The 26,242-nt window shown below is 36.8% G+C and overlaps 1 protein-coding gene across 2 annotated transcripts in view; it reads left to right on the forward strand.

Annotated features, from left to right (window-relative positions):
* Window positions 1-26,242, forward strand: part of CTNNA3 (catenin alpha 3) — a 1,846,273-nt gene that overhangs the window by 930,412 nt on the left and 889,619 nt on the right. For both annotated transcript variants that reach the window (XM_040242231.1, XM_040242230.1), the window contains exon 8: window positions 15,124-15,204. In XM_040242231.1, the coding sequence (XP_040098165.1) occupies window positions 15,124-15,204 (81 nt within the window). The remainder of the gene's footprint in view (window positions 1-15,123; window positions 15,205-26,242) is intronic.

Genomic DNA, 26,242 nt, shown 5'->3' on the forward strand with positions numbered 1-26,242 from the left:
GGATTTTGGAAACTGAAATGTCAGTAAAGAAAATAATACATATTTTAACCATTAACTGAAATTAGAAGATTTGTAAACTTTGGCCTAGATATCTGTATTTTGTCTATATTGACTAAAGATTATATTGGGTTGGCCAAAAGGTTTGCTTGGGCTTTACTGTAAGAGCGTTTGTGGCGGGTGCAGGGGGCGGGGGGTGGGGGGGGGAATTGAACGAACTTTTTGGCAAACCCAATATTATTTTCAAGGGGTCCATGTCCCATGTAACAAGATCTTTACAATCCTCTTCATGAAAATAGGAAAATCTTCCTCAGATCTCTATCATGTTTCATATGTTAATTCATTCATCAATTCAATGAATTTTTTAAATTCATTCAAATCAGTAAATACTGAGTATCTATTATGGCCAAGCACTAGAAGCACTAGAAATATAGCTGTAAATAAAATAGTTTATGCTCTCTACCCTCAGTGATCTAATGGTTATTATTATTGCCAATAATAAATATTCTTTATTAAATGTCAGTTATAAAACAGTTACTATCCTATGTATTTTATGTATATCATCTCATTTAATCCTCAACAATCTCTAAAGCATATATTGTCATCCTTATTCTATAGATGATGATATTAAATCTTAGCTTACATAGATAGCTATGTGGTCATAGCTATGACCTTACATAGGTTCATGATCACTTTGTTTGTATTGTGGAACTGAGATTTAAAGAATATATGATTCTTCAACATTTGCAAACCAAACAATGTTATACACCACATTAACAAACTGAAAGATAAAAACCATATGATAACCTCAATAGATGCAGAGAAAGTCTTTGACAAAATTCACCATCCATTTATGATAAAAAACCCTCCAGAAAGCAGGCATAGAAGGAACATACCTCAATGTAATAAAAGCCATATATGATAAACCCACAGCAAATATTGTCCTCAATGGTGAAAAATTGAAACCATTTCCCCTAAAGTCAGGAATAAGACAAGGGTGCCCATTTGGAAGTTTTAGCCATAGCAATCAAAGAAGAAAAAGAAATAAAAGGAATCCAGATTGGAAAAGAAGTAAAACTCTCACTGTTTGCAGATGACATGATCCTCTACATAGAAAACTCTAAAGAATTCACCAATTACTAGAGCTAATCAATGAATATAGTAAAGTTGCAGGATAAAAAATTAACATACAGAAATCCCTTGCATTCCTATACAATAACAATGAGAAAACAGAAAGAAATTAAGGAAACAATTCCATTCACCACTGCAACGAAAAGAATAAAATACTTAGGAATAAATCTACTTAAAGAAACAAAAGACCTATATATAGAAAACTATAAAACACTGATGAAAGAAATCAAAGTGACACAAATAGATGGAAAAATATACTATGTTCATGTATCAGAAGAATATAGTGAAAATGAGTATACTACCCAAAGCAATCTATAGATTCAATGCAATCCCTATAAAGCTACCAATGGTATTTTTCAGAGATCTAGAACAAATAATTTCACAATTTGTATGGAAATACAAAAAACCTCAAATAGCCAAAGCAATCTTGAGAAAGAGGAATGGAACTGGAGGAATCAACCTACCTGACTTCAGGCTCTACTACAAAGCCACAGTCATCGAGACACTATGGTACTGGCACAAAGACAGAAATATAGGTCAATGGAACAAACTAGAAAGCCCAGAGATAAATCCATGCACCTATGGACACCTTATCTTTGACAAAGGAGGCAAGAGTATACAATGGAGAACAGATAAACTCTTTAACAAGTGGTGCTGGGAAAACTGGTCAACCACTTGTGAAAGAATGAAACTAGAACATTTTCTAACACTATATACAAAAATAAACTCAAAGTGGATTAAAGATCTAAATGTAAGACCAGAAACTATAAAACTAGAGGAGAACATAGGCAAAACACTCTCTGACATAAACCACAGCAGGATCCTCTATGACCCACCTCCCAGAGTAATGGAAACAAAAGCAAAAATAAATAAACAAGACCTAATTAAACTTAAAGCTTTTGCACAATGAAGGAAACTATAAGCAAAGTGAAAGGACAGCCTTCAGAATGGTAGAAAATAATAGCAAACAAAGCAACTGACAAAGATTTAATCTCAAAAATATACAAGCAGCTCCTACAGCTCAATTCCAGAAAAATAAATGACCCAATCAAAAAATGGGCCAAAGAACTAACAGACATTTCTCCAAGGAAGACATACAGATGGCTCAAACAAACACATGAAAAGATGCTCAACATCACTCATTATCAGAGAAATGCAAATCAAAACCACAATGAGGTACCATCTCACACTGGTCAGAATGGCTGCTATCAAAAAGTCTACAAATAATAAATGCTGGAGAGGGTGTGGAGAAAAGGGAACCCTCTTACACTGTTGGTGGGAATGCAATCCCACTGCTGCATATACACACCAAGGAAACCAGAATTGAAAGGGACCCGTGTACTCCAGTGTTCATCACAGCACTGTTTACAATAGCCAGGACATAGAAGCAACCTAAATGTCCTTGGCAGATGAATGGATAAGCAAGTTGTAGACATATACACAATGGAATATTACTCAACTGTTAAAAAGTGTGCATTTGAATTAGTTCTAATGAGGTGGATGAAACTGGAGCCTATTATACAGAGTGAAGTAAGTCAAAAAGAAAAACACCAATACAGTTTATTAATACATATATAAATAATTTAGAAAGATGGTAACAATGGTCCTTTATGTGAGGCAGCAAAAGAGACACAGATGTAAAGAACAGAATTTTGGACCTTGTGGGAGAAGGTGAGGGTGGAATGATTTGAGAGAATAGCATTGAAAGATGTATATTATCGTATATGAAATAGATCGCCAGTCCAGGTTCGATGCATGAGACAGGGTGCTCAGGGCTGGTGCACCGGGATGACCCAGAGGGATGGGATGGAGAGGGAGGTCAGAGGGGAATTCAGGATGTACACTCATGGCTGATTCATGTCAATGTATGAAAAAACCACTACAATATTGTAAAGTAATTAGCCTCCAATTAAAATGAATACATTAATTTAAAAAATAAACATAAGAAGGACTCTTACCCATACTCTTACCCATTGAATATATCTATTACCATTATTTATTTCATTCACTCAATCATTGTGGGAATAGATACACTCGAACTAAAAATAATCACCTACACAGCCTGCTCCTTCTAGGCATTGCCTCAGGAATTATGTAAGATTCTATACCATTGAAGGATGAAACAGACAGAACAGGCTCTATCTTGAAAGCAGGACTCCATCTTGGGCCACACTGTGGACTTTGAGCTATATGCCCAGTTTCTATGGAAACGATATACCAACTGGAAAACCAGACCCCCAGATGGAAGAGCCCCAGGGCTCATACCTAGATGCTCCGTTGCCTAAAAGAATACCCTAGTTATCTCTGTAACCAAATAGAATAATAAATTCTACTATTATGCTTATTGGGGTATGACCACACGCCTATTGATAATTGTGCACTGTTAACTACCAAGGCTGAAGGCATGTGAATCACAGGATAACTTTTATTGTAACTTTCATTTCCTTTGTTCAGACTAGTTCCAGGGAATCTGGGGAGGTGGGTTTGGGCACGTACACTTAGGGTATATAAGATTTTCACAAAAACTGGTTGGGGTCCTTGGCTAGGAGGAGATTCTGCCTAGGGCTCACTGGTGTAATAAACTGCACTCCCTTAAAAAAAATAAAAATAAAGAATATCTGATTCCACCATTATAACTTTAAATAGCAGCTTTACATAAATGATGTTTTAAATGTAATGAAATTGATATAAAATGTCCTGAACAAGCTGAGAAAATAAGTTGAATTTCAAAGGCAAAGAAATTATTTTAATGTTTGTATGTCAATAGCACAGTTAATTAATTTAGTTCATTTTAATTGTGAGATTAGGCACATTTCTTCCTTCATTGTTTTAAACCAGTCATTCCCAAAGCTCTGTATTTATTTAAACAGAAACAAGACACATGCATGCTCAAACACACACCGACACACAACCTCTGAGACTGACAGGAGGTTTTCTATTATTTTGCTATGTCAAATAAAAATGTTTTGTTAGCATTAAATAAAGCCATTTTTTAAATAAGTGACAAAATCTTTAACATGAAAGATGAAAATACTCTCGGTATAGAGAGTTCTTATGGTTAAATACCTTGATTATCTCTATTTTGTATTTTCACTGCATGAGCCTGAGACACGCACTAAGGCCCATTACTTGCACGATATCCTTGGATTCCACTCTGAACCTAAGTAAAACCTTCAATTTTGAACATACTCCTTTTATTTAATAGTAACCACAGCATGATTTATAGGAATAGTCACTGACCTAGGAGCTGGCAAGATCTGAAATCCATTAAAGCAGGGGTCACAGCAAGTTTAGGTTAATGCTGAATCACTGAAATTAATAAACTCCATCTTTTCAATTTCTTCTTATTTAGAACAGGGTCAATTCAAGAGTTTGCTGGGCTTGAGTGGAGGACAAGGAACTCTAGCAGCAAAAGAGGAATAATGGGAGGCAGGGACTGAGACAAATTATCATAAAATGCTTGAAGGGAAATGGTGAGTCAAAGGCTGAGTGAGTTTAGAAAATAAAAATGTCAGGTTACTCTTGACTCTTCCGGTCACTTTCAAAGTTACCTGTTGGTCACTGGATTGGATCTTTGCATCTGCACTTGCACATGTGTATGACTGATTTTTCATGGCAACACCATTAAAGGAGAAGGCCACAGTTTATATCCATCTCTGAGGTTCAGTGGAGGAGAGAAACATCACCAGTAAATAATTTGCATGCTACTGTGGTGCAAACCCACAGATATTTCTTTCATGCTTGGGGCATATCTGTTGAATTCATGGGATCTGACATAGGCATCTCTGGTCTAAGAACACACGTACCAGGCTACAGTGTCCCATTCTCAGTGCTTGACTAAATATTTACTTGAGTATATTTCAACAGAAACTCCAGCACCACCTGTTCCAAGAGCTGGGAGGGACTCTAGAGGTCATTTAGTGCAATGGCCTCCTTTCACAGATTCGAAGAATAAGGACAAGAGATGTGATTCAACTTAGTTAAGGTCACCCAGACTGCTTATATCAAAACTCATTTTCTGATCCTTGTATTAGTTTCATCCCCATACCAAGTTTATGTTGTACCTTCTTGTAAAGAATAATGATTTGACAGCTAACAGGATGATTGGTAGTTTTTCAGAATAATAATTTTTATCAATAAATTTAATTATTTACTATTTATTTACTATTTAATTATTTACTATTAATAAAAGTGTGGTTAACTGTTTTTCCATCTGTTTCACACACAGACATTAACTGATGCCAAATACTGAAGTTGGTACTAAAATTACAGACTTGGCAGTTTAAAAGTTGAGTTAGAGCATAAATAAAAGTGAAGTAAGCCAGAAAGAAAAACACCAATACAGTATACTAACACATATATATGGAATTTAGAAAGATGGTAATGATAACCCTGTATGCGAGACAGCAAAAGAGACACAGATGTATAGAACAGTCTTTTGGACTCTGTGGGAGAGGGTGAGATGATTCGGGAGAATGGCATTGAAACATGTATAATGTCATATATGAAACGAATCGCCAGCCCAGGTTCAATGCATGATACTGGATGCTTGGGGCTCGTGCACTGAGATGACCCAGAGGGATGGTTCGGGAGGGAGGAGGGAGGGGGGTTCAGGATGGGGAACATGTGTATACCTGTGGCGGATACATGTTGATGTATGGCAAAACCAATACAATATTGCAAAGTAATTAACCTCCAATTAAAATAAATTTATATTAAAAACAAAAAAAGATGACAAAAAGTTTCATAGATCCTAATAGAAATACAGATGAGAGGGGTTTTGATTTTTATGTCTCATTTTTTAATTGCATGGTTTTGATTGAGGACAATCAGAAGAGAGGATTGAGGTGCTTGGACTGAGTTTGAGTTATGAATTAAGAATTTTCCTGTTGAATGAGCACTGATGAGTGTATTCCAAGATAAAGGTTTAGTGTTTGGAAAGCATAAGGAAATGCAAGTGTTTTAACGTTGATGACACTCTTGATAAATACAGTAATAACTGCTAACATGCCTTGAGCCCTTACTACTTGCCATAATGTGTACAACCTTCATCTCTTTATTCCTTACGATAACCCTATGATAAATTGCTATATTATCTTAATTTATCTATGAAAAAATATTCTATATTATCTTTAGTTGGTAAGAAAACTAAAACTTTGAGAGATTAATTTGTCCAAGGACACATAGCCATCAAGTGATGGAGCACAGATTCAAACAATTTAAACCGACTCTATAAACTTCTACACTACTCCTCTAATTATTTTTAAGATATAAATTTATATAAAATATTAATTTGGGTTTAAGTTACTGCTCATTCAGCTGTGGTAGATAAAGTATGAGATTAGACTCAGGTCAATTTGATCCTGTACTATGTTTCCTCCTGGTGGGGTAAGTATTTAAACTTACTGAGCTTCAGTATCTTCATGTGCAAATGTGTGAAGAATGACTGTGAATGGCATCTGGGAAGATGCGTGTAAAGTACTTAGCTGTGGCAGATATTTGACATAGTTGGTTTCCCCTCACTGCCTCCCAGTTCCACCCCAGCAGGCAGCTACCTGGGTGGCATCCTACTTTCCCAAACACTATGAAAGTTCAAGACACTTGCAATCTTCAGACTGTTTCCCTTGATAGCTAAGTCATTCTGTTCTTATAAAGTTATTTTAAAAACCTCATTTCAAGTCTGAGAGTTAATTTTTTGTTTGTTCTAATTTCATTTTCATAGCACAAACCTTGCTTCAGAAAGACTTTTTAGGATACCATTTTAGGATGTTTTTCTGCCATGCCATTCTAGAAGATAATTCAGTTTTTATGTTTGTCTATTTGTATGTCTTCCATGCCCCCAAAATGTGAACTAGAATCTGTGCCTCTGCTATGTGTTAAGCATAAAATATTTTAAAACTATTTCTGTAGAGAGGAACTAATTTAAGGACATCAAAATTCATCTTTACTATGAAATAAAGATTTCCCATTTAAAGGGAAATGTGTCATTTTAAAAGGTGGAATAAAATGGCATACATTTAAAAAGCAAATAGAAAATATAACAAAATAATAACAACAGATTTTTCTTGGTTTTTAAACTCTGTATAGGTTTTCTGTCTGCACAAATAAAATTTTCTTTTGAGTATGAGTTAGATAACTTTTCATTTGCATTTAACCTCATCCCTTAATATTTGAGACTTCCTAGTATTTGTGAGGTCAGCATCATGGACTTCCTATTTCAAATTTCTTTTATCTGTACCATTGCAGATTGATATTGTGCAAACATATTTCTAACACATTTTAAACAACTGTCTATGCAAGAAATTGTACAAAACAGTAGCATATTCTATAATTTTTAAAGATAACATGGCCCTTTTATGGAATTTTAAAGTTGGAAATATGGGAACAATTTGGGGCAAATCTTCATTTTATGGGTGTGGAAGTTAAGGTCTATAAATATTATAGGATTTGCCAAGGATCATTCCATCTTTCCTCTATTTATTAAAAAATAACCTCTGAGATCTTACTATGTGCAAGCGCTGTGCTAGGTAATATGAGGGACAATTACATGTACAGAGTTTCTCTCCCTCAAGGACTGTACAGTCTAGTGAGAGATACTGTTTTCTTTTCTTCACCCTCCAGCATCTGCCAGCGTCATCCTGCCCAAGTTACTCATTCAGAGTCCTTAAGGCTATTTTCTTCTTCCTGACTGGCACTGAAAACTCAGCCTTTGAGAACTGGTGCTGAGCTGAATCTTGGAAGCAGAGTTTTGAGTACATAGAGAAGAATATCTTTATTGCTTTGCCAGGCAGAGGGGGGCACAGGAGGATCATCCCTCTCTAAACTGTGTCCCAACCTTGAAGGATTTGGTCAAGCGTTTAAATGGCAACCCACTCCAGTATTCTTGCCTGGAGAATCCCATGGACAGAAGAGCCTGGTAGGTTACGGTCCATAGGGTCTCAAAGAGTTGGACACAACTGAGCAACTTCACTTTATTTCTTTTCTTTCTTTTATAGCAACGGTTCAAGGGTAGAGTTGCTGATGAGGGTCAGTATGTGGGCAGGGCCTGCACTCCTTTAACCTGGCCTCAGATGGTCTCCTGATGAGTTTCTCAAGCTTATCAAACTGTGACATTCTCTTGGAACATCTTTCCTTTGGTGGGGGTTTTCGTTCTGCAGACCTGAAAGATACTATCATGTTTATCCCTTGAGGAGGAACCAGGACCCTGCCCCAGGGCTGCACTATTGTTTCTTGTGGGAAAGACTAGCGATCTCTTCAAGAAAATTAGAGATACCAAAGGAACATTTCATGCAAAGATGGGCACAATAAAGGACAGAAATGGTATGGATCTAACAGAAGCAGAAGATATTAAGAAGAGGTGGCAAGAATACACAGAACTTTACAAAAAAGATCTTCATGACCTAGATAATCATAACCACAATGGTGTGATCACTCACCTAGAGCCAGACATCCTGGAATGCGAAGTCAAGTGGTCCTTAGGAAGCATCACTAGGAACAAAGCTAGTGGAGGTGATGGAATTCCAGTGGAGCTATTTCAAATCCTAAAAGATGATATTGTGAAAGTGCTGCACTTTATATGCCAGCACATTTGGAAAACTCAGCAGTGGCCACAGGGCTGGAAAAAGTCAGCTTTCATTTCAATCTCAAAGAAAGGCAATGCCAAAGAATGTTCAAACTACTGCACAATTGCATTCATCTCACAGGCTAGCAAGTAATGCTCAAAATTCTTCAAGCCAGGCTTCAACAGTACCTGAACTGTGAACTTCCAGATGTTCAAGCTGGATTTAGAAAAGGCAGAGGAGCCATAGATAAAATTGCCAATATCTGTTGGATCATAGAAAAAGCAACAGAATTTGAGTAAAGCATCTACTTCTGCTTTATTGATTATGCCAAAGCTTCTGACTGTAGATCACAACAAACTGGAAAATTCTTCAAGAGATGGGAATACCAGACCACTTGACCTGCCTCCTGAGAAATCTGTATGCAGGTCAAGAAGCAACAGTTAGAACCAAACATGGAAAAGCAGGCTGGTTCCAAATTGGAAAGGAGTATGTCAAGGCTGTATATTGTCACCTTGCTTATTTAACTTATATGCAGAGTACATCATATGAAATGCAAGGCTGGATGAAAGCACAAGCTGAAATCAAGACTGCTGGGATAAATATCAATAACCTCAGATATGCAGATGACACCATCCTTATGGCAGAAAGTGAAGAGGAACTAAACAGCTCCTTGATGAAAGTGAAAGAGGAGAGTGAAAAAGTTGGCTTAAAACTCAACATTCACAAAACTAAGATCATGGCATCTGGTCCATTAGTGAAGTCACTCAGTCGTGTCTGACTCTTTGCGACCCCGTGTCCAAGCTCCTCTGTCCACGGGATTTTCCAGGCAATAGTACTGGAGTGGGTTGCCATTTCCTTCTCCAGGGGATCTTCCTGACCCAGGGATTGAACCCGGGTCTCTTGCATTGTAGACAGACGCTTTACCGTCTGAGCCACCTTCATGGCAAATAGATGGGGAAACAATGGAAGCAGTGACAGCCTTTATTTTCTTGGGCTCCAAAATCACTGCAGATGGTGACTGCAGCCATGGAATTAAAAGACACTTGCTCCTTGGAAGAAAAGCTATGACAAAGTTAGACAGCATATTAAAAAGCAGAGACATTACTTTGATGACAAGGGTCCATCTAGTCAAAGCTATGGTTTTTCCAGTAGTCATATATGGACGTGAGAATTGTACTATAAAGAAAGCTGAGCACTGAAGAATTGATGCTTTTGAACTGTGTTTTTGGAGAAGACTCTTGAGAGTCCCTTGGACTGCAAGGAGATCCAACCAATCCATCCTAAAGGAAATCAGTTCTGAACATCCATTGGAAGGACTGATGCTGAAGCTGAAACTCTAATACTTTGGCCATCTGATGTGAAGAACTGACTCATTGGAAAAGACCCTGCTGCTGAGGAGATTGAAGGTGGGAAGAGAAAGGGACAACAGAGGATGAGATGGTTAGGTTGCATCACCGACTCGAGGAACATGAGTTTGAGCAAGCTCTGGGAGCTGGTGATGGAAGGGAAGCCTGGCGTGCTACACTCCATGGGGTCAAAAGAGTCAGACTAGGCTGAGTGATTGAACTGAACTGACTGACTGTTTCTTGTCTGCTCCTCCCTTGTCTATGTATCTCCTCCCTTTCTTGATTAGCATCTGTTTAAATTTGCTGTTTGGAACTCATGGAAGTGTGAGTCTGTTCCCTACAAATGAGAAATGGACACAGAAGGCTTCCATGCCCAGCACCCAACAGGGTCCTGCTCAGTTTCATGACAGCCACTGCTTTAATTTTCACACTTTTCTTCTCTCCTGTGGACTGTTGCTGCACCATCTAATTCTTTGGTGTGTCTCTATTCTTAATCTCCTCAAATATCAGTACATTCTTGAAACTCCAGCCAGACTGGTATATTTGAAATAAAATTCTATCTGTAACTCATCTGCTCTGAGTTCCCAAGCTGTGATTGTGTATTGCCTAGAAAATAAAAGATTCATTAATGTATCTCATTAATGTTCAATGAGTAAATATGGGAGTAGATCCTGTGGGACTTTGAACCCTGTGATCAAAAGTTTGTTCTTAATTCCATGACAAATGGGAGTAGAGGGAAGATTTTTGGAACAAAGAGGACAGAATTAGATCTCTAGTTTCTTTGCTATACACCTTGAGAGTTGTTGTTGTTTTTTGTTTGTTTGTTTGTTTATTTCTTGCTCATTATTTTATTCTCAAATAAAAGGTGACTTGTGAAAAAGTAGGAACTCATACATTTGAATAAACAAAGGTATATTTTGGAACAGTGCTGTTGAATACAGCTTTCTGAGATAAGAGATAGGTATCTGTGCTGTACAGTACAGAAGCCACTAGACACATGTGGCTATTGTTCATTTTAAATAAACTGAGGAATCAAATTTTTAATACTATTTAATTTGAATAGCCACATATGACTGTTAGCTATCATATTGAACAATCCAGGGTTAGAAAGTCCTCCCTAGCCAGGGTCCCAAACATGATACAGATGAAACACTCAAACTCAGATAATTCAAAGAGAGTTTATTTATGTAGCGATGTTTTCCAAATATGTAGGTAGCTTTAGGGAACCACATGAGAGAGTGTAATTGACTGCGGTAGTTGTATGGGAGCAATGGTTAAGCGGAATTCACTGGAAGACTGATAGTTAAGATTTATAAGGCTAGATCACATTGGGACAGGTTTCCCTTTTCTCTTTCCTGTGTTTCCATCCCCTTACCCTACCTTTCTTCTCTTGTGCCCCAACGTTTTATTGAGTCCTTGCTCTATTTATCCAGATTTATTTTGCTCAGTCAAAATATTCATAATATTATGAATATTCATATTATAGCATTCACAAAGTTATAATATTCATAATAAAATTATTATATTCAATAATAAAATAATGGAGTTTCATTGAATGAAGTCTGTACTCAAAACTGTTCTTTTTTTACTTGTGTTGGCTTTTTTTTTTTTTGCTCTTTATTTTATTTTATTTCATTTTTACTTTACAATACTGTATTGGTTTTGCCATACATTGACATGAATCCACCATGGGTGTACATGAGTTCCCAATCCTGAACCCCCCTCCCACCACCCTCCCCATATCATCTCTCTGGGTCATCCCAGTGCACCAGCCCCAAGCATCCTGTATCCTGTATCAAACCACGTAAAACTGTTCTTTTTGAGATAGTCTTTCCTGGCAGTGTATTTACTGATGAAGAATATGATTGCTTTCCCTGTACAGTGCTGATCTGTGCTGTGTTTTCCGAGTTTTTCTCCTCGCCTTTTACTGTAAGTGGTACATTTTTCCATTAGTAGGACTGTGCTGACCCTAAATGTTCCGTTAAAGCTTCCTTTGAGGGGCAGCTTCTCTTCTGAGCATTGGGAATACAGGCAGGCTCTTGACTGTTAGCTGTGATTATGTTTTAATATCCTGCCCTTTCGGTCCCTTACTTCAGCACACACAATTCACCTTCAGTCCCAGCTCATTGCTTGATGATTTGTTGCGGCTTTGAAAACAGAAGGAATGAGGGCTTTTAAGTAGGATGGGGCTATTTCTTCTTGCTTTATTTATTTTTATGCCATGCAAAAGGATTAAAGAGGCATAAAATGGCTTGACTGAGCCAAATAAATCTGTATAAACAGAGCAAGGACCCAATAAAAAGCTGGGAGTGAAAGAGAAGAAATGTGGGGGAGGGGGAGGGGAACACAGGGATGAGAGAAAGGAAAGCTTTGTATTTCTTGAAGTTATAGTGACTGTTTTTTATTATCTGGAGAACAGAATGTCTTTGACCCAATTAAACCTTTTAAACTAAGGTGAAACTCTGAGGAGAAATTAGGAAATCATCTTTGTAGTCCTTATTTAATCTCTTTATGCTGTCACCCACTGTCATCCTTTATTAAAGTTTTCTATGTCATTGCTGTTAACTCTGAGAAATTTGACATCTTTTAATTGTTCTGATGAATCATATCACAGAAACTAGTGAGTTTTTATGACCAACACCACAGAAATCTTTCGTGTTATTCCTGATGCCTGTGTGTGTTGGGGTGGGAGGTATCTCTTGGTCTGTCCTATTCTTTCCTCCGATTGACGATGTCTGCTTTTGTGAAGTGGAAAGAGATAATCAAGAGCTAACACTGCATTAAACTAGAGAAATAAGGGATAGATTCTGTAAGTAAAATTGAAACTGTCTTATAGCCTACTGTACTGGTGGCAATCCAAGTAATTGCCACCGTGGCCTTATTGCTCTGACGTTTAGAATTATATTTATCTCTCCTACTTTCTCCCTTCTTCCTTTCCCCACTTCATTCATTGGAGACAGTCTTCATCACACACACACTGCATACTCCCTCTCAAAAAGAAAATGTGGTAAAGGACTTAATAACCTTCTACTGTGTTTCCCCCACGAGGTATCTGTAGATGTGTGGGGTCAGTTGTTGGCTGTCATAGTGCCTGAGCATTGTTACTGGAATTTAGTAGACTGGTCTGTGGATGCCCCATAACTTTCTGTGTACTGAAGGGGCTTAAATGATGGTGCTTTTGAATCATAAATATCAGTAATGTTACTGCTGAGCAAAGCTAGATCTAACTGAGGTTTACATGGGTACCAGCAACCTCGGCTATCAGAGGATTTTAGTTGTGCCTTGATGAGCAAATGCTAAAATCTCTTATAGTAGGTTCTTAATAAAACTATGTTGTGTTTTGAATCAAGTTGTTTATTTATAAATTAGTCAATACTATTTTAATAAATTTGGAGAAGGTGATAGCACCCCACTCCAGTACTCTTGCCTGGAAAATCCCATGGACGGAGAAGCCTGGTGGGCTGCAGTCCATGGGGTCGTGAAGAGTTGAACACGACTGAGTGACTTCACTTTCACTTTGCACTTTCATGCATTGGAAAAGGAAATGGCAACCCACTCCAGTGTTCTTGCCTGGAGAATCCCAGGGACGGCGGAGCCTGGTGGGTTGCTGTCTATGGGGTCGCACAGAGTCGGACACAACTGAAGCGACTTAGTAGCAGCAGCAGCATATAAGTTACTTTCAGGAATTAAAAAAAAAAAAAGATATACTTGCCAACATCAAGATTCTAACATTATTGTAAAGGTGATTAACCTGTACAGAAACAAAATGAGCATTTTGGGAAATTTTAAAAATGCTATCAGAACATTTTATCAGAACAAGCAGAAGTGAGGGCTTACTTTTGAGCACAGGTATCGGGGGGTAACTCTGAGTGGAAACCATTATGAAACAGGTAGGATTTTAATAGAAAATGATTTGGGGAGATGCTGCAATCAAAGATATGTATAAGAACTTGGGAGAAGAGAGAGAAATGTATAGAAATATTGTTACTCTAAAGAATAGGACTTAAAACGATGTGGCAGAAGATTGGACTAAAAACACAGATATGGGTAGAGTATAGATGGTCTTGAACTTCTAATAAAGGAGTCTTTTCACTTGGAGATATGGATTCATATATGAGTTCAGGCATTGGGAGCAGTGTATGGCACATTGCCTAATGTTCTATGCTTCCTCTCAATGCCCTTTCATACTGTCCATGATGTAAACTCCTTCAGTTATCAGCTGCTTAAACTTGCTTTCCTGATTTTCAAGGTCTCCTGTCAAGAGCCCTTTCAGTTTGTAATTTTAAATAGTAGCAATATTCCTAGAGGTGAATCACATAATGATTTTTTTCAATCTCTTTTATATAAGATATCACTAGAAAAGTATGATTAGATTCAATTCAGTTGTCTCCCACAAAAGTAATATGTAGAAAATACCAACCAAGGTGACTCTCTATGTGCTTAATAGCCTAAAGATTTAGGTTAAGGATATAATAGAGCTGTTCGGCTTAAAGGACAAGAAGGTGTTGCACACAAATTATCCCAAAGAGCCAAAAACAGCGTCCAGTTTTTACTTGAAACAATTTGTTCTTGGAATATTGTCAGCTAAATTTGTGGTCAACTTTTGCAAATTGTATGAATTTGCACTGCATATTTTATTTAGTGTTTAGCAAAACTCCAATATGGCTCTGCATAACTTACACAATACACCACGAAAATGACTTCAGAAACTCCCACAGAAGTTGACAAATTGGGCATCTAATGCTTTTAAGCTAATTGCATGCTTTGCAGTTAAAGAGTCAACTTGTTAAGAATGAAGATCATGGTTTCTTGGAGATAATGCTCTGCCTACTGCCACACTGAATGCAGCCCAACCCTATAGCAAAAATATTATAGAAGCTTAAAGAAAAAAATAATGTGAACTTTAATCACCATTCAAACTTACTCTTCAGTGAAGTACTCATGAATCATATGCAGTATCATAGCAGTTTTGAGACCTATTCTTGAATGTTCAAGCTGTTATTTTCAGGAAATTTAGAAAGCGGATTGCTAAGTGATAAAGAGTAATTCAATACCATTGCTTATGCCTTTTTTTTCCCCCCTTGCAGACTGGAAAAAAGGAAAGGAGTAATACCCTCAATATTGCAATAGAAAACATGTGTAAGAAGACAAGAGACCTTCGCAGACAGGTGAGTGAAGAGAAAGATATGGAGACAAACACCAAGTAGAAGGAACTTTTTTTTTTCTTTTTAAATTAGTTTAGAACACAGAGCAAGAACAGTGAATATATACTTTCCACATTTACATAACTCACCCATTTTTGTGGCAAACATAAAGTAGAAGAAAGTGACAATATCAGGCAGGGTTACATTCAAACGCTGGCCCTGCTGTCATCAGTTATGAGATCTCAGGAACAGATTTCACCTTTCTAAGCCTCTCCAGACCCAGAAAATGGAATTAATAATACATGATAGGGCTATAAGGTTGAAATGAAATGCCTCCAAGTGCCTGGTACATAGTAAATTTTTAGAGAGTGTTGGTAAATTGATTATATTAGATTAAAAACTGAGTTTATTATCCAAATGTTTGGAGGAAACAGCTAGTCATTTGGAGACCCTGCCAATTTCCCCTTCTAACTCTTCAGGATGCTTCAGAAATTAGTTCCTGTTTAAGGCTCCTTTTAACCTTAGGTTATCAGGAACATAGGATTAGAAAGGATTTATTAAGTATAACAGAAGTCTAGTATTATGCCATAAGTTATATATTTTTTTCCTCCAGAGATATGAAGACTTAGCTATTTTTAAAGACTTTGGCTTTCTGTTCCTTTCCACTATTTAATAACTGGAGTTCTTTTGCACATACAGCTTTAACTTGGTCACCATGGGGAGGGATGTGGGAGGGGGGTTCATGTTTGGGAACGCATGTACACCCGTGGTGGATTTATGTCAATGTATGGCAAAACCAATACAGAATTGTAAAGTAAAATAAAGTAAATTAATAAAAAAAAAGAAGGGCAAAAACATTTCACCCATAAGCTTTTAATGCAATATATTATTGTGGTTTAGTGGGAAGATGTAGTAAAATGGCCTGAACAATCTTTTAATTCAGAAGTAGATTTGGAAATAGAACAAATAGGGATCCTCAGCCAGGTATTATTTGCTGTGTAAAAGCACAATTTTGAAGGCTGGGGAAATTCCAGTTTCTCAACTTTTTGACCTGAATGCAAATCCTATTTCTACCATCAGCACTTAAAATCATGGAATGTAAGAGCTGAAAGGAACTTAGCACAGCCTGTCTTAAGATGCAGACAAGAAAGCAGGCTATTATGGTGAGGCGGCCTGCCTGAGGAAGGAACACCGAACCAATACCCAGCCATAACCTACACCCAGCTCAGGAATTCTCACCCCCACGACTATCCTCCTGGTTAGTTGTGTAATTTTCATTCTCTGTCTTCAGGATTCTACCCCATCTGTTCTTCCCAGAACTTGAAAAATTTGTTACTATGAGCTTTTAACAACTGTGTTTTTCATTCCGGTATCTCTAGACTGCCTTCAACAACGTTATGCACAAAGAATTGATGTACATTTATACCTCCAAAGCTTTTGGAATCATTATTTCTCTTAAAAAAAAAAAAAAGATAAAGCAATCCTTTGTGGGTAGGATTACCAGATTTAGCAAATCAAAGTACAGGATGCCCAGTTAAATTTGAATTTCAGATTAACAGCAAACAAATATTGCATGGGAACATAATTATATATATATATATTTAAAAAGCTGTATTTATCTGAAATTCAAATTTAACCAGGAATCTTATATTGTATCTCAAATTCATACTTTGATTTCAACCCCACATCATCAGTGAGATAGGGAAGGAGCATGGGGGTTATTAATACTTCATAGTAAAATGATGTAATAGTAGGCTCATGGAGAACTGCTATGTTCTTCAGTTATGAAAATTTCCTGTGGTTTCACAGGTCCATATCTTATTATTATTATTTTTTGGTTAAATATTGCTGTTTAACAAAGCACCAAGAATAATAGCAACCACTTTATTGTTTCATGATTCCATGGGTTGGCTGTGTAGGGATGTCAGGGGGTCCCTTTCTATAGCATTTTCACTTACAGTCTCCCATGTGCTGGTAGTTAAAATGATGTCTGGATTCAGGGCTCAGTGTTTGAGACATAAGTGCTGCTTCTTTTTCCCTCTTTCCATGTGGTGTCTAATCTCCCAAATCCCCATTCATGTGGCTTCTCTCTCTAGCACGCGAGTCTGGATTTCTTACATGTTGGTTCAAGGATCCAAGAGAAGAAAGATGGAAGTTGCAGGCCCTCTTAATGCCTGAGCTCAAAAGTCACCAGGATATCATTTCCTCCACATTCTATTGATCAGAATACTACAAATTCTGCTCCAGGTCAACGGGGACAAGCAAAAACATCCTCTTACGGGAAAAGTGGAGTGTGTATATAGGAAGATGGGATTGTTAGGAGCTGTCTTTGGAGACATCCATGGTCTTCAATGTGAGTTGAGGCAGTTGCTATGATTTATTCTCAGTATCCTTGCTTGCCTTCCCAAGAATTTCATTTTCCATCGTGATGTTTATGCTTGTGGCAATAATAAAAGCTAAGCAACATGAGTCATCTCCACCTCTTCTTCTTCTTCTTGCAAAATTTGTTAAGCAGTTGGTTTTAAGCATCTACTATATACTTCTCACTCAGGAAGGAGGAAGCCCCTACCCTTACAATGTTTTTCTTCAGAACGTTTAATATTCTTGTTCTAGATCTGTGGGTTTTTGTTTGTTTGTTTGTTTTTAGTTTAAAAAAAAATAAAGCCCATCTCTCTGCTGATTCATCTGAATTCATTTGTTTACCCATAGCCTGTCCATTGACGATATAGAAACATTTTAGCTCAGAGGATCAGTGTCATCTGCAATGAATGAGATAGATTGCTTAGACATAGCTGGGACGAAGCAGATTATACATTTTGGGGTAACATAAATAAATGTCTTAATTGTGACTTATTATTCTTTTGTTTCAAATAAATAAATTGTCTTTTCTTGCTCTGTGACTTAATTGGCTGTTGTACTAAAGAACAAAGACAAAAATCGTGGGCATTGTGTTTTAGCTTTTGTGTAATTTGGCCCCAACTTAATTCTCATAATTCTTCTTTTGCTTTCTTCCTTTAGTTTTTCCTCCTCACCACACCAGCACATTAACCTTTTCTCTGGATGGTGTATTTACTCATCACCAAATTTCCCAACACTTCCATCTCTACCTACAGACACATACGCATCTTTGTATATATGGATTGTTTAACTTGGTGCCTGACTTGTTCTGCTTATTCCCTATACAACTCCTAATTGATTGAGAAAGTTTAAAACGAATATAAATGCTACTTATGCCATGAAACCTTTGCCATTTTTATCAGCTAGAATTCCTCTTTATTTCTTCCTGGAGCGCTTATAGCATTGATAGTTGTTTTAAAGCAGTAACCATATTCTGTTTGTGTTTCTCTTATTTAGTGGCTTTTTCTTCACAATGGATTTTAAATCCTTAAAATGATAGTTATAACAGCATCTCTCATTTAGCAAATGCTTTTCATAGCTCTCTGACCACTGTAGTACTTACATTATTGGATTTTATCCCTGAAAAAAGAAACAATGCGATAGCATTACTATCAGAATCCCTCAGGTGAGTCAGTTTACCCAGCAAACGGTAGAGCTGAGGTTTCAGCTCACGTCCATCTAATCCCAGCCCAAATTTGCGACCACTCTTCCAGGGGGCAGGGATAATGGCCTTTTCATTGTCAGAACTTTTAGTGTGTAATACACTGATTTACCATTATAATATTTTTTTCTTCCTTAGTATGTATTTTACATGTTTTTACATTTAAAATTTTCTTCTTCCTTTAATTTCTTTTTTCATTTATTTGAGCACTGCATACATATTGAAATTCTATATAAGGAAGTTTTTTTTTTACACCTTCTTTACTTCATTAAAGAAACCAAATAAAATCTATTCCACTTCTACTGAATTATGCACAGTGAAACAGATACTAGATTTCACCAAAAACAGATTAATTTTTTATATATTAATATATTGAGAAATAATTATTTTATTAATGCAAAAATAAAGACTTAAGTTATGTTGAATAAAATAGGGTTCTGGTGAAAACAAACAAAACAGTTTGATTGATTCTATAGTCGCAGAATTGTTGAATTACTATAGTCATCTCTTCTCTTTTTTGGGAGTTCAGTTCAGCTCAGTCACTCAGCTGTGTCTCACTCTTTGTGACCCCATGGACTGCAGCATGCCAGGCTTCCCTGTCCATCACCAACTCCCAGAGCTTACTCAAACTCATATCTGTAGAGTCGGTGATGCCATCCAACCATCTCATCCTCTGTCGTCCCTTCTCCTACTACCCTCAATCTTTCCCAGCATCAGGATTTTTTGCAATGATTCAGTTTTTGCATCAGGTGGCCAAAGTATTGGAGTTTCAGCTTCAGCATCAGTCCTTCCAATGAATATTCAGGACTGATTTCCTTTAGGATGGACTGGTTGGATCTCCTTGCAGTCCAAGGGACTCTCAAGAGTCTTCTCCAGCACCACAGTTCAAAAGCATCAATTCTTCGGCACTCAGCTTCTTTATAGTCCAACTCTCACATTCATACATGACTACTGGAAAAACCATAGCCTTGACAGACAGACCTTTGTTGGCAAAGTAATATCTCTGTTTTTTAATATGCTGTCTAGGTTGGTAATAACTTTTCTTAAAAGGAACAAGTGTCTTTTAATTTCATGGCTGCAATCACCATCTGCAGTGATTTTGGAGCCCAAAAGTTAGTCTGTCATTGTTTCCATTGTTTCCCCATCTATTTGCCATGAAGTGATGGGACCGGGTACCATGATCTTAGTTTTCTGAATGTTGAGTTTTAAGTCAGCTTTTTCACTCTCCTCTTTCACTTTCATCAAGAGGCTCTTTAGTTCCTTTTCACTTTCTGCCATAAGGGTGGTGTCATCTGCGTATCGGAGGTTATTGATATTTCTCCCAGAAATCTCAATTCCAGCTTGTGCTTCATCCAGCCCAGCATTTCTCATGATGTACTCTGCGTATAAGTTAAATAAGCAGGGTGACATTATACAGCCTTAACGTACTCCTTTCCCAATTTGGAACCAGTCTGTTGTTCCATGTCCGGTTCTTATTATTGCTTCTTGACCTGCATACAGATTTCTCAGAAGGCAGGTCAGGTGGTCTGGTATTCCCATCTCTTTTAGAATTTTGTTGGGAGTACCAGGGCCTACTCATAAAAATATATGTAGGTTCTTATACCTCCTCCTTATCATTCTTATCATCAAATAATAAGTATCCATAAGATACACATCTCATTAAGCTGGCATAGCATGTATATGCTGAATTAATTATTGCATTATTTCTATGTTATATAATTAATTGAGTTTTGAAAGTCATATTTTGCTACTTGACTTAAAATGACATTTATATACACAAATATAAGTTTTATGGTTTCCTGAGGATGATTCTTTTCTAGAACACTTTCTTTTCTTTTCACTCCTTTTCTACTCACAATTTTTATCTTCCCTTATTTGGTAGGGGTGTGAGTGTGTGCAGGGTTTTCTTACAGTTTTAAGACATAGGTCCCCCTTGGGGTTTCCATTGTAGAGAAATACAGTATTTTATTTGAGATCTCAAACCATTCACATCAGTGGGAAACAGAAAAATTGATGTCTCAAAGCCTCTATTAAGCTGTAGTGAGAAAAGGTAGAAAGCCCCTCAATTTAGTTTTGTGCTTGGGCATATTTCATTCCTGACCACAAACAGATATTTATTGAAAATGCATACCTCTAACTCCTATTGTCCTCTCACTAACTTCAGCTTTAAGTGCTGTGGCTTCTAAGATTGTCCTGTTTTCACATTGGCATGTTGGATTCTTCTTTAAAGTTTTTTCACCCATGTGAAAGGAAAGAATTGTTTTACTTGGCAGGAACATAGTATAGAAATAAACAAGATAGATCTTACTTAGTTATTACACATGGATATTGATGACTGTACAGTTTCAATGAAAAAAATTCCATATGGATATGTCAGAACATATAAAGGAAATTTCTTATCATAGCATTCAGTGTCTTCCATAGCTTGTCCCCATGTTCATTTAGTTTTATCTCATTTCCTCTTTCACAGCTAGCCATAATGCAGGAGATGGCAGAATTTTAAACTGAGTGTTTTGCAAAAAGTGGCAAAGTGTGATCCTCAATGGGCAGTTACATAAGACATCAGAGGAGTCTGTTACCTGCTATGTGAGCAAATATCACTAACACCAGATGCATGTACTACTTTGTATTGGATTCTCCTGAAAGCAGATCCGAAGACTGAGGCCTTTATTCAGGTCATTTTTTTGAGAGGTAATTACTAGCAGCAAGTGTAAAAGAACCTCAAGCATAAAAGAACAGGCAGGATAGGAGGAACCGATATATTATTGAGGTTGTCACTATAGGCATCAGTTGCTAAAGGACCTCTGAGAAGGGACAGAATGTCTCCCAGAATCATCTGATCAGTAGATGGAAGCTGAGAATTTTATCCAGTAGCCCCCATCGCCATTGGATGAGGGTCGCTTCTAGTGGTGTTAAATTTCCAGAACTTGCAGGCTATTTGTGCTTGACCTGAGAATCTCATAGAGACTTGGAGCAGGCCCTGAGAAGGAATAAAAGAATGAAGCGTGGAATGCACTCGAGGTGGGATGTCTTTGGAGGACATGGAATTGTCCCCAGGAATAACAGCTGGAATCAGAGACTGGTCCAGTGGATGAGATGTAAAGCACCAAAGGCCTCTAATGTAGTCTGTAATCATAGCTATGAATGTGATGGTAAATGATCAGAAATTAGTAAGAGAGATGATATGTTGAGAAAAGGGTGGGTTGGTTGCATTAACTGTGCTGTTTGTTGTTTGCATGGGGTGAAGGTGCTTTCAAAAGAGAAGATGTCCCTCTGCCTGCTGACTGCGTGCTGTACCTTAAGGTATCTCTCACGTCTAACGCAAATCACCATTTTCTGGCCTTTTCCTTCTGTCATCTTTTAATTTTTCTGCTGAATTTTGTTCTTTTTACCTCAAATACCTTTCACTATTTCCATTCTGCCTAAGGAAATCCTATTTCAATCTTTAGCACCATATTCCAGTCACATAAGATGCTTGTGATTTGGGAGGATCTATTTTCTTTGCTCATGATAATCTCTATTCCTAGAATATGATGTTTGCCAGCTCCAACTCTTAACATCCTAATCAGTTTTTAAAATGAATTGTATATTTCACATCCTTATAGAAATCTCCTTAACCATGACAGTCAATTGTATTTTGTTTGCACTTCCTGTAAGATACTCATCAATCTTCGTCTCACTTCCTCCTTAAGTTACCCCATCTCTGTCATTCTAGTATTCCCCAAATTGCCTCAAATGGTGCTTTGCCCTTAGATAGACAACTCAAAATGAATTTGTTATATTGAATGAATATACAAATCCCAAAGATTTGTTTTGCTCATTATGCATGGTAGTATTTTGTATCAGATAATTTTAGCCATTTTCCAACAGAATCATGAAAACATTGGCACAGAACTTATTTGAAAGTATATTTTCCAGTTCTTCTGTCTTGTCCTACTGAATATAATATGTGGTACCCTTTTTCTCATTTATCATATTATGTAGTTAGCAACATGACTTAGAAAAAAAAGCAAAAAATGTGTTCTGAAGTAACAGAACCAGACATGGAACAATGGACAGGTTCTAGATTGTAAAAAGAGCATGTTAAAGCTGTATATTGTCATGGTGCTTATTTAACTTATATGCAGAGTACATCATGTGACAGGCCAGGCTGGATGAAACAAAAGCTAGAGTCAAGACTGCAGGAAGAAATATCAGTAACCTCATTTATGCAGATGACCCCACCTTTATGGCAGAAAGCGAAGAGGAACTAAACAGCCTCTTGATGAAAATGAAAGAGGAGAGTGAAAAAGCTGGCTTAAAACTCAACATTCAAAAAACTAAGATCATGGCATCCAGTCCCATTACTTCATGCAAATAGATGGGGAAACAATGAAAACTGTAACAGACTTTATTATCCTGGGGTCCAGAATCACTGCAGACGGTGACTGCAGCCATGAAATTAAAACTCTTGCTCCTTGGAAGAAAAGTTGTGACGAACCTAGATAGTGTATTAAGAAGCAGAGACATATTTTGCCAACAAAGGTCTGTAGAGTCAAAGCTATAGTTTTTCCAGTAGTCATGTGAGATGTTGGACCATAAAGAAGGCTGAACATTGAAGAATCAATGTTTTTGAACTGTGGTGTTGGAGAGGACTCTTGGGAGTCCCTTGGACTGCAAGGAGATCAAACCAGTCAGTCCTAAAGGAAATCAACCCTGAATATTCATTAGCAAGACTGATGCTGAAGCTACAATACTCTGGCCACCTGATGCATAGAGCTGACTCATTGGAAAAGACCCTGATGCTGGGAAACATTGATTGCAGAAGGAGAAGGGAACAACAGAAGACAAGATGGGTGGATGGCGTCACTCAGTGGGTATGAGTTTGAGCAAACTCCAGGAGCTGGTGAGAGATAGGGAAGCCTGGGCTGCTGCGGTCCATGTGGTGGCAAAGAGACATGACTAAGTCACTGAACAACAACAAATTTGGTTTAGTCTAAAAAAAAAATCAAAGAATTTATTCTTTAATTAATAGTAAATCAGCTATACATCAAACCTCAACTCTATAGATATTTCAATATTTATATATGAGGTGCTGAAGTAGGAAAATTAGTTGAAAACTTGAAGAAACAATAATAAAAAAAGGACAAGGGAGTAAATATCTTTCAAATGAAGGAAAGACAATGTGGTACCACTGAGGAAAGATGCAGACTAGAGCAAATATATTCAGTCCTGGAAGAAGATTGCTGTAATTATTCAAGTATTTACAAAAATTGGTACAATCTAAGACAATAGTCATTTATATTACTCTCAATTTTTATATGGTAATAAAATGTAACTTTTTAAAGCATAGGAGGATAGTCTCAGTCTGACTTTCTGAGTTTAGTTGTAGATAAGAACACACATCAAAGTCTTTTATATGAGAAACAATCCCTCTTTAAACCTGTCTCAATGTAGTTAATACCAAGCCTTATTTCTTTATGTGACAATCAAATTACTAGAAACAGGAGTTTATTCCATCTCCATGTCTTTGCTCCCATTCACTCTTTCAACCACAGCAATAGGGTTCCTGTTTCTACTTTCCACTAAAACTTAATAATCTAGTGGTCAAATCCCATAGAGAAGTCTTGGTTCTTTTAATTTATCTTTAAAATACAATTCTGAACCATTTTATCTTCTTGAAATTCCTGTCAGTCTCTTGATTTCCTTTATTATAATATTTAGTGGCACTGTCTCCTCCACTAGATCATAAGGAATCCTGTGTTTCCAACTTGACATTTCTCACAATATCTAGCTCTTGGTAGAAATTCAGGGGTAATGTGTTCAGAAATACTTGTTGAATTGAATGAAATCAAATACATAGAAAAGGAGATTCAACATATCTATAATGTGGGTATTACAATTGTGTTTGGTAGGATAAGTTCATTTGCAGGGCATTGAAACAAATTTATCTGAAAGCATCCCTTTTGACCGTTGATCATTTGATCTCTCTTTCATGGCCATCATCTCAGTTTTTTTTTTTTAAGGTCCTATTCTTTAATCTACCCATCCATGCCCATATTACTCACAAGTGGTAATATTTTCTAAGATTTTATTCATGGACATCTCACTGTGAATCTCTCTCTATATCATTCTGTTCACCTCCTTGGTTTGAATTACCTACCATATGTGTGCTGGCTTTCAATCCCATATCTTTAGTGCAAATCTTCTCTCGGCCCTCCTTCTATATGTTAATGAAAGAAGAAAGGGATAAAAGGAAGAGAAGGTCATTGAAAACAACTCCACCTCTGAGAGATTTCTTCTACTTTTCTCTTACATATGTAGAACTAACACACCTTATAGTTGCCAGCTAACTCCTAACTTATCTGTTGTCTGACTTCACTGGTCTGCTCTTTGTGGACATCAGACTGCTCATTCACTGAAGGTCTTTCCCTCTCCTGGAAACACTTAGCACTCTACGCCCTGCGGAAGTAACTGCTCAGTGAATGTTAATTAGTTGCCGTTGGTGATTTACTTTCTGCATGCTAAGCAGAATCTTTCCTTGGGGATCTTCCTATTGCCTTTGTGAAATTGTTGGTAGCCATAAAATTTCACAGTTCTTCCGAGAAAGCGCCACTATCTTAGATAAAGGTATTTTCTGCCCCCAAATCTATAACTATTATGGATTTATCCTATAATTGTTAATGGAAGAGAGACAGTTATGTTTTTTCCATGTAACTACATGATTCAACCCCTTAAAGTATATTAATTCTCATGTAATCCAAAACTAGAATAAGTATCTCTTGTTTTTTTAAAATATAAATTTATTTATTTTAATTGGGGGTTAATTACTTTACAATATTGTATTGGTTTTGCAATACATCAACATGAATAACATGAATATATACTAAAATGTAATTTTCACAGAAGGCAAATTAAAGATTCTGTCTGATAGCTATTCATATCTTTGTTTTTATTACATAGGTTATTAAATTAAGTGAAGGAATTGACCAAAAACTTTGGAACCATTCATACTTATTGACATTGTTAATGAAACATTCAAGATATTGTGATCCTTAAAAACTCAATATTATATAAACATAATGCATTAATTTTCCAACTTAGTTTTAAATTTCAAAAAATATCTGCTGAGTAGAATAATTGCCTGATTGTCATTTATAAGCTTACACATAATCTAATTTAAAAGAACTAATTGTAGCAGAATGTTATACTTGTTTAATAATTTAAGGTGTGAGGGTAAGAACAATTAATGCAAACAAAGAAAATTGGACATCAAACTCATTTATTATTCTCCTTGCTCTATTAATCTGTTATCAACAGGCATAATCAGTGATCTAACTTGGTTTAATTACCTTGAAGTCTACAATTTAGCTAATCAAAATTTATCATGAGTTCTTCCTACAAGGTAGAAAACATTTTATAATTTTGTAATTATGAAAATACATGCTGTACAATGTTGTTTTTACACATGCATAAACATTATAAGAGTGCAATTTCTTTGAGGGAAAAATGGAGTACTATCAC

The sequence above is a fragment of the Oryx dammah genome, unplaced genomic scaffold, assembly GCF_014754425.2.
Source record: "Oryx dammah isolate SB20612 unplaced genomic scaffold, SCBI_Odam_1.1 HiC_scaffold_6, whole genome shotgun sequence".
In the NCBI taxonomy this organism is placed as follows: Eukaryota; Metazoa; Chordata; class Mammalia; order Artiodactyla; family Bovidae; genus Oryx; species Oryx dammah.